Raw genomic sequence first — 15,378 nt, forward strand, 5'->3', positions numbered from 1 at the left:
GTAACCCGGGGGCAGCCACTCTGGACGAGATGGCAGCGGTCACGGACATTTGTCTCCGTGTCCAACGCTGCGCCGTCCAGGCCACGGGCAAGGCAATGGGGATCATGGTGGTGCAGGAAAGAGCGAGATGGCTCAACCTCACCAACCTCACCAACCTCCCAGACCGGGAAAAGGCGGATTACAGGCGGGTCTGTGAAGGCACCACCGCCACGCGCATGCGCAGTGCCGGCTGGGGTTGTGAAGGCACCACCGTCATGCGCATGCGCAGTGTCGGTGGGGATTGTCGAAAAGGGGCACCACTGTGTTCAGACATTAGAGGGCCCCATAACACAACAAATAGAGACTCATAGGGGAAGAGACGTGACATCTCCACTGGCTCTAAGGAGCATGCAGTGGAAGATGCTCACATAATCTGCTTGGCTTTTCAAGACAGTAACACGGGGCTACAGACTCCAATTCGCCGAGCAGAGTCAGGGCGGCTTCTATTCCAAGTACTTCCTCGTTCCCAAACGGGGAGGGAACGGAATTCGGCCAATACTTGATTTGAGGGCTCTGAACAAATATCTAAAAAGATATAAGTTCAGAATGCTCACTCACACATCTCTGCTGCGGCTCGTGCGACATGACGACTGGTTTATATCAGTCGACCTGAAAGATGTGTATTTTCACATCCCAGTATATTACCCACACAGGAAATATCTGAGATTCGCATTTCAGGGGATCTGTTATGAATACAGAGTACTCCCCTTCGGTCTGTCTCTCAGTCCAAGGGTATTTGTACGATGTACGGAAGCCGCGATAGCCCTGTTAAGATAACAGGGTATTCGCCTGGCGACCTACCTGGACGACTGGCTGCTTCTCGCACAGTCGGAGCAGGAGGCTGTTACGCAGACAAATGTCCTCGTATAGCACCTGCTCAACCTGGGTTTCATAATAAACACAGAGAAGAGCATGTTGTGCCCCGCGCAGACTATACTCTTCCTGGGTTTACACCTGAACTCGGTGCCCTTTTCAGCTCGCTTGTCAGCGGAAAGAGTGAAAGCTTTCAGAGCTTGTCTTGCTCTTTTCCAGCTGCGCTAACATGTTCTCTTCAGATCATGCCTGCGATTGCTGGGGCTCATGGCATCAGCCATCCTGGTCGTACGACTGGGACGCTTACACATGAGGGAGTTTCAGCGCTGGGTGGCCGCCCTACAACTAAACCAGAGTGATGGTTACTGTGAAATGCGTAATGGCACTGCGCCACTGGCTGCACCCGACTTTTCTAGTACGAGGTGCGCCTATGGGTGCTGTCCTTTCACGGAAAGTGGTCACCGCGGACGCATGTCTGACAGGTTGGGGAGGTATTTATGAAGGTCGCCCGGTGAGGGGTCTCTGGAGCAGAGACCTCCAGCGGGCGCACATAAATTACCTGGAGCTTTTAGCGGTGTTTCTCACCCTAAAACGCTTTCTGCCTTTCCTCAGGGGACATCACGTCCTCGTGATGTCTCTCCTCTCTCTGAGAGCGACGCACGTACCGGGAGTGATGAACCTCGGGGCGGATCTACTGTCCAGAAGTGCACCACTTTATGCAGACTGGACTCTACATCCAAGGATTGTGAGCCAGCTGTGGGTGCGTTACGGCAGAGCCGCGGTGGATCTGTTCGCATCGAAAGACAACGCTCAGTGTCAGCTGTTCTTTTCGATGCGCGATCTAAATGTTAGGCGTGGATGCACTCGCGCACGATTGGCCCCCGGGCCTTCTGTACGCGTTCCCACCCCTGGCTCTGATGCCCTCAACTCTGGCCAGAGTGAGAGAGCAACGCCACACACTTATCCTGATAGCTCAGAACAGTGACTCTCTCGCTCTCTCTCTCGCACACAAAATGGCTCGTTCCACACACACACAGAGCCGAGCTTGAATGAAACACAGAGACCCAGACGTACTTGTACTGTACTGTATCATATTATTTTTGAATCAATAATTTTCCAAATGTTCATATCCATTTTTCCTCCTGGTCTCTCGTTCCCCCCCTGCCCCCCTGGCATGCCTCTGGGGGGGGGGGGGGGGCGCGCCCTCCACTTTGAGAAACACTGGTTTACTAATGTATTAGTACTACAATCAATATGAACTTGTGTATGTGCTTAAAGAATATATTGGTGTCTTCCACACACACAGACATGACCTTAGACGTGTAACTTGCTTAGTAAATCATTTTTCCGGTGTCTACTCATGCATTGTGAATGAAAATGGATCTGTGAAGAATCCATTATAAACGTCTGAGGCCTGTTTTGTTCAGCAAAATTGCTTGTCTTGTTTCTCTCACTGCAATTTATCCTGTTGGCTTGCATGTCATATTAACTGGTCTGGTCCCCAAGCATCCAAATATACATTTAAATTGAACAAGTGATACACAACATTTGATTAGTGAAGCATTGATACCAATCTTTGTAATTGGCGCCCATTTTTCTCTAGTTGCATCTCCTGAAAAAAATTATAATTTCATCTATGTTAATAGTGTACTACTGTTATATCGCTAACAATCTTGCACAAAATAATCTAAATGTTAATTATAACCATTAACTAGGCAATTTCTTCTTATCTGTATTGCATACACTTTATTTTCATTCCTCTGTCTCTCTCTCATTCTTTATAAAGCATTTTACACAGGACAATAAATTAACTGATTCACAAAATAAAATAACAATCAAACATCTCTTCTCTTTTTGTGAAATGAACTGCTGCCTCTAAAAGAGAAAAATGGTGATGAAGATCACCCTTGTTGTAAATAAGCCAATAGCTAATAATACAATTCAGTATAATACAGTAAAATACATTAGAAAACTGGCAGTGCCACAAATGAAGATTATCCTGATTGCAGAAGAGATATGTTGATTGGCAGATATAAAAACTAATGTACTCATGAGTAAAAACAACACGGATTGTTTTGGTAGACACAGATTGAATTTTGCAGCTAAAGTCTGACACCTATTCTCTTCCAACTGATCATGATGACTAATTAATGCTAATTACCAAGGCAGTGTTACAAATGAGAAACAAGTGAGATAAATGGAGTGATTAGAGGACAAATAACACCAGACATTAATTACAGAATACTGTTAATTAGCGTCACTAATGGAATTGTTTTTGCAGATTTGTTTGAATGTTCGACACGTCGCCTCTCAATTTCCCCCTCTCCGTCTTTTTCATTATTCACTTGTTTTTGTGACACGAGGATTAATGGTGTGTGTCTTGTTGTTGTTGTCTGTCAATGCGCTCCTCAACTCGCACTCTGACACAAAATCACTCTTTTGTTTTGTGAATGAGACAAGCCCTCTTTCTTTGCATTGATTTGATTGAACACATGATTGGGGAACATTTTTAATCTTTTCACTTTTATTTCGACGAAAATTGCAATTGAGAAATGATTCACATTATTGGAAGGCGTTATCATTTTTGCATCGTTATTCCTTTTATCATTGTAAGACACATTTCATCGTGGTGTGATTTATTTTATTTTCGGATCTGTACTAAACAAATGTGTTTTATAAAGTCAACCTAATACGATGTATATGCTTCCCATAATCCATATATTGTGATTAAATTAAAATTCATTTTCCAGCCCTAATGTGCATGTGAACCATCTGCACACCATTACACACTCAAAAAACCACGGCAAATGTGGTCAAGATGCATTAATGTGATACTCCACCTGCATTGAAGTGTGTGTGTTAGTGCGTGTCTGGCTCTCTCTATGCAGGGCATTCTGGGTAATGGGACTGATGCTTCACAGCCAGCAGCAGCTCATGGCTCAACTGGTGCTGAAGCTTCCGCTAGCCAACATGTAATGAGAGCTAATGGACTCAGCTTGTGTTTGCCTTCCATCCCTCTCCTCTTTCATTATTTCTCTCCCGCCATCCGACACTCCGCCACGACATTCCCTCCTATCTATTTGTCCTTGTTTGACACCATCCTGAGTGCTACTTCATTGCACCCCCACCCCCCCTCAGGCTATATTCTGCAGTCACGTGATCGGGCCCAAGTTTGTTTTATGCACCACCTCCCCTCTTTGTCTTCTCCTCACATGACCTCTCCCTCTCTCTCACATAGCATATCTCTGTATTGTTTGTCTAGCCCAGAGGCCTGTACGATGAAGCCGGTTTTTCGCTTAGCGAGCTAACTTCAGGGAAAACTCTGGGTTTCCGGTCCTACGACGCTGGTTTTCTTCTTAGCGGTCTAGATCTCCATGTTAACTTATGCTGAGCGGCTAACCTGGTCCGGAGCAACATCATCACTCCAATCTGACTTCAGAGGATCTTTCTGTACACATTGATATGGATGAGTTTGCTTGCAATCGGTGTGTGTTACCCTACTGCTGTTTATTTCATAACGGACAGCCAGATGGTGTGAGTGTGGAAAAAAACGACAAATCTCAACTTGGCAGTATTAAACGTAAAAGTCATTTCTCAGCCTTTGGCAGAAAAAGCTCCATCATTCCCATTACCAGTGTAATTTCCCCATCATTAATACATCAGGTGTGTGTGTGTGTGTGTGTGTGTGTGTGTGTGTGTGTGTGTGTGTGTGTGTGTGTGTGTGTGTGTGTGTGTGTGTGTGTGTGTGTGTGTGTGTGTGTGTGTGTGTGTGTGTGTGTGTGTGTGTGTGTACTGAGTCATTTAGCCAATAGCTGCGAGAGTGTGGCTGTCAATGCTGAATATGCTAATAGCCTGACACCTGTTTGTATAAGAAGAGAGAAAACACACACCTCCCCGTCAAAAACTCCCACACAACACACGAGCAGAACTGATTTTGAAGCTTTGGGGCGAGGTTGGTGAAAATCATTAATGCGGAAAGATAAAATATAAAAGATGAGGAATGTGCTTTCTGCTAAAGGAGCAAGGCGGGAGTGTGAACGGGCTCTGATGTCTCCTCTCTTTTCTTTCTTTCTCTGCAGTGATGGAGCCCATGACGGTGACGACGTCGGTGGTCGGACCGGACGAGTTCGACCGCAACGCCCCGCGGATCTGCGGCGTGTGTGGCGACAAGGCCACTGGCTTCCACTTCAACGCCATGACGTGCGAGGGCTGCAAGGGATTCTTCAGGTGGGTGCTACGTCCCTGAGAGGAGAGTCCTTTGTTGCTTTCTGTGTTCTCTGAGTGTTATATTTGTACCACAACAGAGAATAAAGCTTTCAAATGAGTTATGGATTCTGTCTCCTATAGGCGCAGCATGAAGCGTAAAGCCTCCTTCACCTGTCCATTCAACGGGACCTGCACCATCACCAAGGACAACCGACGTCACTGTCAGGCCTGCCGCCTCAAACGCTGCGTCGACATTGGCATGATGAAGGAGTGTGAGTACACTTTTCCTCACCTTAGACATTACAATTGCGTTTATTAAATGTTTTTGTAATGTAGTTGCACTTTGCCCTCTTGATACAAACGTCAAAACTTGACACAGACCTAGAACTATGTAGGTTGAATCAGATTCAGTCATCTAAAGACACATTATACTAATTTTAAGGTCCATATTTGTATTTTGTCATTCTACTGTGACATGTTTCCATGCTTTAATGTTCAAAAAGTTCTTAATTTTCTCATTCTGCCTGTGCTGCAGCACCTCTTTTCACTCTCTGTTTTGATTGGTCAACCGCTAACATATGTCACGCCTCTTAGCCTATGACGCATAATGTGTTGGAGCACCAGCCAATACATGTGTGACTGTTACATAGTGATGTCACTATGTTGCTGAAGTAAACAAAGGAACAATGGAGGCGTTTCAGGCAGGGGGGGGGGGTGTGTGAGAGAGAAACTCCCTCTGGAGGGAACTTTGGGATTTTAGCCTTTGCAAACCATTTACATGCACAGAAAACGATATGACACACTACAGGAAAGGGAAACCCCAAAAAAGCTAAACAGGGCCCCTTTAAAAAAACGTTTACATTAAAGGACTTCTAACCAGATGAAATTACTACATAATCTCGTATAAAGTAGTTAAAAAATGAATTATTAGGTGGACATATGTAACATCTTGTCCTCATCTTGACATTGCTTTGATGTTAGGCATCTGAAGCCCCTCCTGATGCTTCAGGACCCCTGATTTCCTTGAGTCCGCAGCCATCGCTGCATGAAATACAGTTAACTCTTTGTTATTATTTTTGTGCACTAGCCCAGACTGTATTTTTTTAGCAGTGCCATTTTTACATTACTCATAGAGCCAGTTAGAGGGCGGCCCCCTACAGTCTAATTTAATGAGCTGTTGTGTCTCGCTCACCTAAACCACCCCTCACCACCCCAGTTTTAACATGGCAGGGTCCAATTAGGACAGTGGAGAAAAAAGAAAAAAAGCTTGAATCCAGTTTTTAGATCAATGCATTATTGAAATCAACCCCAAATCTGAAATATTAATAATTTATTTTAGTCCTGTTTTTTTGCTGTTATTTTGTATTGTTGCTTTTTATAATCATTCTACAATTACACCTAACATACATTGATTATATCATCTTAATGTTCTTTTTTTTACTCCGTTTTAGTACTGAAAAAATCAATATATGCATTTTTAGATGTACCAACCGCCTGGAGAGATAAGTGTCAGGTTGGCTGGTGTAGGCAGTAAACTGGCTTCCTGCATTTAATCTAATACTTAAAGAAATTCAGGGAGATCAGCAGCCAATAGAATCAATGGTCGGGTGCAAATTGATCCGATTTGAAACAAGCAGACAGTCAATAATGGATATTGTGAAGGGAGATTGAGACATCAGCTCGATCCCATGTTAACACGAAATGACACATCGTGTCACAACTGATTCTAAGATAACTCTTCATTCTGCAAGCAAATGATCATTATCTGGTAGTTTATACTTTATCCGCTCTGCGTCGCAGATTTATGTCAAACCGTGAGGAAGTACCGTTTTTCTTCATAACATTGTTACAAATCAGTGTGCAAATGAATTTTAAACAAACCAGTAGGAAGTAGCACCAACAGTAGAGTATCAGCTTAACCGTGACAAGAAGTAGACGACAATAGGAGAATGAGAGAGTGGGAAGGGAGGAAGGAAGGAAGCCAGGGGGGGTTAGGTCCTGTTCAACAATGGCTGTCTTTCTTCAAAGAGACACACAATGGTCTGGCCCACATTTCCATTCACAGACAGACAGTGTGAAACAGAGATGATGCGGGGCAGGGTCCAGACCATTCACTGTATTTAATAAGTGTATGTAGTCACTATCACATCACCCATTGGCTTGTGGACTACCGTTTCGAGGGCTTGAGAAATTTGGCCGTCACCATCTTTGTTTTAGCAGTTCAAAGTGACAAGAACGGGTGAAGCCAATAGAACGCTGAAATGGATCTTTTAAGGTGACCACTCATTTGGAAAATGTTTTCTTAGGTTATAAATCTAGTGACCAGTAGGGTCATTGTTTCATAGACTTCTATACAAAATCACGTGATGGCAGAGCGAACAGGTACAGGCAGAGTCCATATTGATAGCCCTATAGTTTAAATCTACTACCCACAAATAAACATATGGATGTGGGTTACTATTTAAAAAAAAAAATGGTAAATGTATTTGGGAACCTATCCATGCGATTTTAAGTGAGGGTGGACCTCAAATCCTCTAGGGGGGTCCGGGGGCATGCACCCCCGGTAAGATTTGGTTGTTAAATGTTGGAGTTAAATGCATCAATCTGGTGCATTTTCAGGGGAAAATAAAGAGACTATATCTATGGAAACACCTATATGAAACAGAACTGTATACATTTCAATAATCATAAAATCATGGCCATAACCAATAACATACCATTTCCAATATGAAAAAAACACTGAAACTTGTTTATTTATTTATTTTTGGTTAATTTATAGTTGAGTGTGTCTGTGCTCCTTAACCATCCTCTCCTGTCTCCCTCCTCTCCCCCTGCTCCTCTTTGAGGCAGCAGCAAAGACTAGTTTTAGCTCTCAACAAGTTGTAAAGGTTTATCTTGCCTTTTTTCACCTACTTAACTTTTTAATTTTTTTTATTCATGCATATTTTACTGATCACTAACGCTCAAATGGAAATATGTGTTTACATAAATGGTGACCAAACCGTTTGAGACCCATTGAGAACTTAGACTAAGTTAACTATCTAAACACTCAAGAGTCCTTTACCTCATCTGAGCTGAGGTTATCCTGAGCTTGAATGACACACAGAGACCAATCAAGGGCTTTGATTTATGATCTGTATGACAGTGGCCATGTCAGCAGGCCACATCATGTAGACAGTAGTCACCCTGAGTGAGGCAGGCCACTTAACAGTCCAGGCCATCGGGAAACCCCCGGTCCTCCCGATAGCCAGTCCGGGACTGGGTACAGGAGGCGTAGAGCGAGGGATCATTGTCCACAAGTTAATCGATCGCAGATGGTGTCGTGGTCGCGGACGAAAACAAATTAAATTAAATGGGTCGCGAAATATACTTGGGCGGCCGTTAATATACCTGGTCGGCCTGCCCAAGTATAGTCCAGGGGCCCTTCTCACTTCTCTTATTTTTCATTTCCTCGCTCCTCGGTCTCGGTCTCACCGGAAGTTGATTTGTCTGGGCCATCTTGAGTAGCGTCCCAATGGCCTTATTTTTGCCGGAGGAGCGAGGAGCGATAATGGAGGAGCTATAATCGAGGAACCACCAGACCATCCTTCGATGAAATCCTCAGACACTTGCCCCGCCCCCTTACTGTGTATCGCTCACTGATTGGACGATGCAGTGCATGCACTGATCTGATGCAGTGCATGCACTGATCTGATGCTTCTTGAGAGCAGTTTCCCAGCGGAGTGAAGAAAATACATGAACCTCACGGGACTCACTCCTCAGTTTATACTGTGTTTTGTTTCAATTAATGTATCATTTAGTTACAAATATGTGATATATCTGAACAACAAAGTGGTCAAACATTATTTTATTCATTTTTTGGAAACATTTTCATGATCACTTTTTTCGTTTTACATTTTCATTTATTGTCATTTCCATTCAGTCAGTCATTAAAGGTGACATGTCATGCTTTTCCGGTTATTACCCGTCCCCTTGTGTGTTATGAAGGTTTTTATGCATGTAAATGGTCTGCCGAGTCAAAACCCTCAAAGTACACCCTGTATCGAGTAAAACTCTAAAACAGAAAATACCTCCCCAAAACGCCTCGTTGGAGATACGTCACTGTCCATTTGATTCTTCCGGGGACATCATGATGTCATGTCGTCCCCGGAACGAAATGGACCAATCCGCGGAGCCGTTACGTTACGTCCGCGGAGCCGTAACGTTAAGCCCCCGCTGCTTGGTCCAAATTGACCAATCCACGGACTTCCTCACACACTCAGTGCAAGCAGCTCAGCTGATATCTCCTCCCTGGCTGCAGGCTGATAACAGACAGTTGGGATCGTGGCGAAATTCTCTCTGCAGACCCATTCTCACAGCGTTTATCAACCTTTTTCTTACTCAATATCAAGCCACACTTATTGTTTTTACTTCGGCTGAGACTTTGTGTGTGCTCAGGGTGAGTTTGGCTGTGTTTCGCTGTGTATCGCTAAACAAGGAAACAACACCTCCACGGAGCTCAGCGCGGTTCACAACGTCCCGACTGGTCCCGACCAATCGGAGCACACTGGGCTCACAGGGAGGGGGGGGCAAGAGCTGCAACGAGCCGTTTAGTGGAGAGAGTGAATACACATACTATACAGAGATGCTGTATGCGAAACCAATGTGAGTTTGGAAAATTGCACAGTATAAATCTATTCTAGTAGACCTCAACAATGGAATTATGATCAGTGGAAATGGCCATGACATGGGACCTTTAAGTGCTATTAACATGTTAATGTGCTACATATCCAAACAAACAAAGTGTGCAATCCAATGAATGTTAATCTAACTGGGTTTTGATAGATAACATATCTCTTTTTCTTCTCTCAATTATTTTATTTATTTTGTGCACTCAATATTAATCCAACTAATGTTCGTTTATACATTTTAAGAATGGCGTTTATCTTTTTTGAGAATTAGTTCTTATTTTATTTAATGTATTTGGGTCTACAACAGATGATACAAATGTTTGTGTAAGTAAATGTGTACTAACAGAGGCGGGGGTGTTTGTGAAAACAACGGGGACAGAGCTGCTGTCAGACGATCAGCTGTGCAGCGTCATCACAAACGGACGTCGCTTTGACGTCCCATTGCTCTTAAAACTCATTTCCCTGCTTCTCGTGGTTTCCTTGCGTCTCTCCATGCTTCCCTGGTGGGAGGGACTAGTCGCAGGAAAACGACGCAAGTGAGGGACGCAAGAATCCATTTAACCGAAGTGAGAAGGGCCCTATGTGTGGGAAACCCTGCTCTCACGCAGAGATCCCACAAAAAATACAGAGCACTCACTCCGACACCCCCATAAGATCCAACAAAATAAAGGCCACGCACTTTGATCCTGGAAAAGCGACCCAGCTACCTACAACAGTGAGGTGGCACAGCTTTACCTTTCACTGTGTCGACCACAAATAGCCAAATGACACATGCAATGAAAATATGACATGAGAACAAGCAGGATGAGAACAACTTGTCAGTACAAAGGCAGTCTCTTTGTTTCTCACAGCTAGTTATCATGTCCGTGGGGTGAAGGAAACCCACTGTACTCACAGCTGAGTATCACAGCTGCTCGGCTCTCCTGCTTCTACACTGTCCAATTGTCCAATGCCCATTTTTTTTTTCCCACATAGAGAACTTCCAAGGCAACAGCTTTTTTCATATTCTGAATTGCCCGTACAAAACCTGACCTTCTGCAATAACAACACAAGAATGTTGCATTAATGCCAACTGCAAGGGCAGAATCCCTCCAGGGGGGAACTGAAGAGAAATCTGGATGATATGCTAGCAATTAGTGCTTGGCAATAAAATAGTTAGTTCACATTATTGAGTCTTCTGAAAAACGCAGGTATGTGTTTGCCTGCGGTCCGTAATTGGAGTGACGTGCACTGTCAAAATGTTAACATGCACTTCAGATCCACAGGCTGCATTTGTTAAATGTTTTGCAACGAGCAACAGGCAGGCAGAAAATAACCAGACACATGCGGTATAACTTTAATTAATATCATACTGTTGTCATTGTTTTTGCAGTGCATATCAGTACTCATTGGAAGAAAATGTAAGTCTATTTTAGAAATGTACTGGCAAATCTGTGTTGATGTCTGCACACTCTAATGTCTTTGCTTTCATTTCTCTGATTAGTTTTCCCCCATTATAAATGTACAGAATCCCTCTGTCCAGAAATATGTATTCTAAAAGCTGCTTGAGAATATTGAAAAAAGAGCAATCACACAGCCCAATATTTCCTAGTTTTTACATATGGCCTTTGGATAGCGGGCGCAAGAAGATAAGTGAAGTGGCCTTGTGCATTTGCCCAGTTTATTTTCCTATTTAAAATAAATGAATCCAGTTTAAGTATGTCATGGTTGATTTTCTATTCTTGCCTTATTTTAAGTGTTACACAAAAAACATCAGAATGCCAGCTGATGCCAGGATGAAGGTGGCACTGAGCATTGATTGGTGGGATGTTGACTCATAACCAATTATACAGTCTTGTTTGTTAAACAAAAGGTTTTCCCTTTTACTGTTGTGTTTTATATAGGATGTTGTGCATGCAAATGGTCTGCAAAGTCTAAGATCCCACATTTCCCTTCAGAGGGAGTTTCTCTCCCACACACTCCAAACTTTAAATCATGAATATGTCACAGTAATGGCACAAAATACAAATATGAACCTGAAAATGAGCAAAATAGGAATCTTTAACTAGAGCTGGGTCCAAACACAGACAAAAACACATGGGTGCACACTAAGCCGCATGTGGAGTTAATAATGGATGCACTCATAAAGGTCACAGAATCAAAGGCAAATTTTACAAAACAAACAAAGACAACAACATGTAAGATGATCATATGACTACAGACAAAAAGGAGGATGTTTACATGTTTGTCCTATATACTTGTTTCATCAATATGTCTCACAGTGAAACTTCTAACAACAATGACAAATGTGATAAAAAGGGACTTGTTCCTTTATCCTAGAGACATTTACTGTGACGCTTAATGACAGTGTCCATTGGCACTTGCAGATGAATGTACGTATGGTAATACCACTTTTTTCAAATAACATCTGATGAGTTCTTGGAAAGATAGGATCAATTGTCACAAGGCCTGCCTTTATGCTGCCCTCTCTTTATATTGGCAGCATCAACACATCAGTTGGGACTCTGTGTGTGTGTGTGTGTGTGTGTGTGTGTGTGTGTGTGTGTGTGTGTGTGTGTGTGTGTGTGTGTGTGTGTGTGTGTGTGTGTGTGTGTGTGTGTGTGTGTGTGTGTGTGTGTGTGTGTGTGTGTGTGCGTGCGTGCGTGCGTGCGTGCGTGCGTGCGTGCGTGCGTGCGTGCGTGCGTGCGTGCGTGCGTGCGTGCGTGCGTGCGTGTGTGCGTGTGTGTGTGTGTGTGTGTGTGTGTGTGTGTGTGTGTGTGTGTGCCAGCTAAGCTCGTAGTAAACACCCCTGTGCTGTCATGGTTGGACAGAGGTTAGGGAGATGCCAGGAAAAGATTTCCACGCGTGTGTGAATGTATGTATTTGCATGCTCGTCTGTTTTCAGGGTTTTCTTAACAGGATTATTATCACAGGAGAGTTTCTGAAATGTTTCAGCCTTTTGATGATTGAATTCCCGCCCTCGGTACCAAATCTCGGTACCAAATCTTCTCCTACGGTGCTTCCTCCATTTGCCTCCCTAATTTAAATTCTCCATCCTCTCTCTGTTTCTTTTGTATTCTGTCTCTTTGACAACCTTTACACCCCCATTACCATAAGCTCAAGATGCTTTATTTATAGTTGGGTTGACATGTCTAAAAAGGGGTGAACCTATACGCAGAGCATACACAAAAAAAAGGTCAGTCTATATAGTTTTGTGCGATGAGCTGCTTGATATTTAATTATTATGTGCCTTTTAGTCTTTCAGGGTTCCTGCAGATCCTTAAGAAGTCTCAAAAGACATTCATAAATGAAATTGGTATAAATCTATTCTTTAAAAGTAATTGCTTAGACACAAGAAGTAGGATTTTATTTAGCCCTTTTTCTGATGTTTCAATGTACGATTTCAAAAATATAACTTTAAATGGGCTCTATTATGCTAATTGTTCAGGTTTATGTTTGTATTTTGTGCCTCTACTGTGACATGTTGACATGCTCTAATGTTCAAAAAGTGCTTTCTTTTTCTCATACTCAATGTGCTGAAGCAATGTGTTGGAGTGCTCGCCAATAGAAGTGCGCGTGTTACATAATGATGTAATTTTGTCACAGTAAACAAAGGAGTCCAATGGAGTCAGAGAAACTCTCTGGAGGCAATTTAGGGATTTTAGCCTTTGCAGACCATCTATATGCACAACACACCTATATAACACACTACAGGAAAGAGGAAACCTTAAAAAGCAGAATAGTTATAATAATACATGTTTTTTTAAGGTGCCTTTTTTAAAGACACCCAAGGTCACCTTACAATGCATAAAATAAATACTGTAAAGGCAAAAATACATAAGATACAGGGCAGACGGAAAGGTAGACAATATTTATAAAAATAAAAAAAAAGTCCCTCTTGCATTGACAAAAATGTGTGTAAAATGGTGTTATGAGTGGCATTAAAAACGTCATTAAACTAACTTACCTTAAGCTGTTGGATCCTTGTTTTTAATTTGAAATAAAGCACACTGTGAGTGTTAATTAAAGGAAAAAAAACGTTTTACCTAACCAGAAAAGTGGTTAACTACTGCCGACATAAAAACATGTTATTTAAATTGCTATGTAGACACAACTAAGTGTTCCCAAATGGGTTTATATCCCACGTCTTCCTGCCTCCATGCACAGTGCCATTGTGAGCTGTTGGTAGCTATGTTTGCACTCGGCATGTGCCCTGATGCCTGACTGACCTGAATTCACCTCATGGAACATCACTGTCCCAGGCCAGCAGTGCAGTCGTATTGGCCCTGCACCAAATCCAGCTTGACATATATCACACCAAATCTGAGTAGCATGTGTTGTGTTTAACTGGTCGCTTGGCTGTCTAATGAGTAAGCCCGCTGTGAACCTCCACTGCAGGGCCTTTCCTTCCATGTCAGTGTCTCTGGCATTATCAGCGCAACCCCCACCCTCTCTGTTTGCCTTTCTTTCTGTCTTTCTTTCTTAACCACATCACAGCATTCAAGAAAACCTTCTTTTGGCAAACTGCGGTGTGTTTGCCAAGCGCTGTGGGGTGGTCAACATGTTCCTTTTTATGGTCTGTTGTTTTTTAATGTGGACTGCTGCCTTAATGATGCCATCCCAGTCTCAAACTTGGCCGGGCACTGACTGGTTCAATCACGTTCTCGCCCTTAGAATAGCTTTCTTTGATGGCCCTTGCCAAACTTGACCAAAAACTGTGCCTATTCGCATTGGGGCTTCGTGCTCCATCCTTGGATGTCTTCACCACAAGGAGTCCTTGGAGGCTCCTGGCTGGACTTGGACATTGGATGGCAGCCAGAGCCTAATTAATGACGGTGGTTTAAATGAGATGAAAGCCAAGTAAATCCTTTGGTTAGTTTAGCAGTCATTCAGTTGCCTTTTTAAGCCAACAACTGTTGTTGTCGTTGGTGGCGTCTGCGTCGGCACATTAGTGGTTATGTAAAGCAGCCTCGGTGGTTTCAATCCAGGGTACAATCACTGTAAATCCTCTTTAAATATAGATGTTTACAGCTTCCAGGAAAACAAGCAGTATTTAGTATTAAGTTAGCATTATCTTAGCATTATTTTCTTTAGAGTCTTTTATGCCATTACATTCGTCCCTTAAATTATCAGTAACTGAAAAGTATTTATTTATTTGGTGTATTTCATATTCATATAATCTTCTATATTGTCAAGGCAATCATTTTGTTCTATGACAAGTTTAAAGCCAGGTTCAAAATTATTATTTAGTTTTATTGTCATATTCAAGGGTTATTACAAATATAATTTTGAATATCTCTCTCTATCACTCAATAAATCTATAAACAGCTATTACAAATAATACCGTGTTGCTATTTTTTTTAAAGTAAAATGTTTTATAAATGAGACTGCTATACAATATATACAAAAACAATGTTAAGATAATGGATAGGAATCTAACTGTAACATTTGGTAAATAGTAGTGCTACTGAAGTCAAGATTTTTTTCTCTTTTGTCTTATATAATTGAATCATTAAAAAAACATCCTTTAAAGATAACTATTGTAAAATGCCATGCATTTTGTAAAACACAAAAACAGAATAACAATTGTGAAATAATATTAATATCACCATTAAACATCCCCAGGTGATTACTTGCATTACCCAATTATTTGTTGTATTACAATTGTTTT

At 42.4% G+C, this 15,378-nt stretch overlaps 1 protein-coding gene across 1 annotated transcript in view; it reads left to right on the forward strand.

Annotated features, from left to right (window-relative positions):
* LOC117450048 (vitamin D3 receptor A) overlaps positions 1-15,378 on the forward strand; it is a 168,374-nt gene that overhangs the window by 98,163 nt on the left and 54,833 nt on the right. The window contains exons 3-4 of the mRNA XM_034088035.2: positions 4,932-5,079; positions 5,200-5,330. Of these exons, the coding sequence (XP_033943926.1) occupies positions 4,934-5,079; positions 5,200-5,330 (277 nt within the window). The 5' untranslated portion in view covers positions 4,932-4,933. The remainder of the gene's footprint in view (positions 1-4,931; positions 5,080-5,199; positions 5,331-15,378) is intronic.

Source organism: Pseudochaenichthys georgianus, chromosome 7 (genome assembly GCF_902827115.2).
Source record: "Pseudochaenichthys georgianus chromosome 7, fPseGeo1.2, whole genome shotgun sequence".
NCBI lineage: Eukaryota > Metazoa > Chordata > Actinopteri > Perciformes > Channichthyidae > Pseudochaenichthys > Pseudochaenichthys georgianus.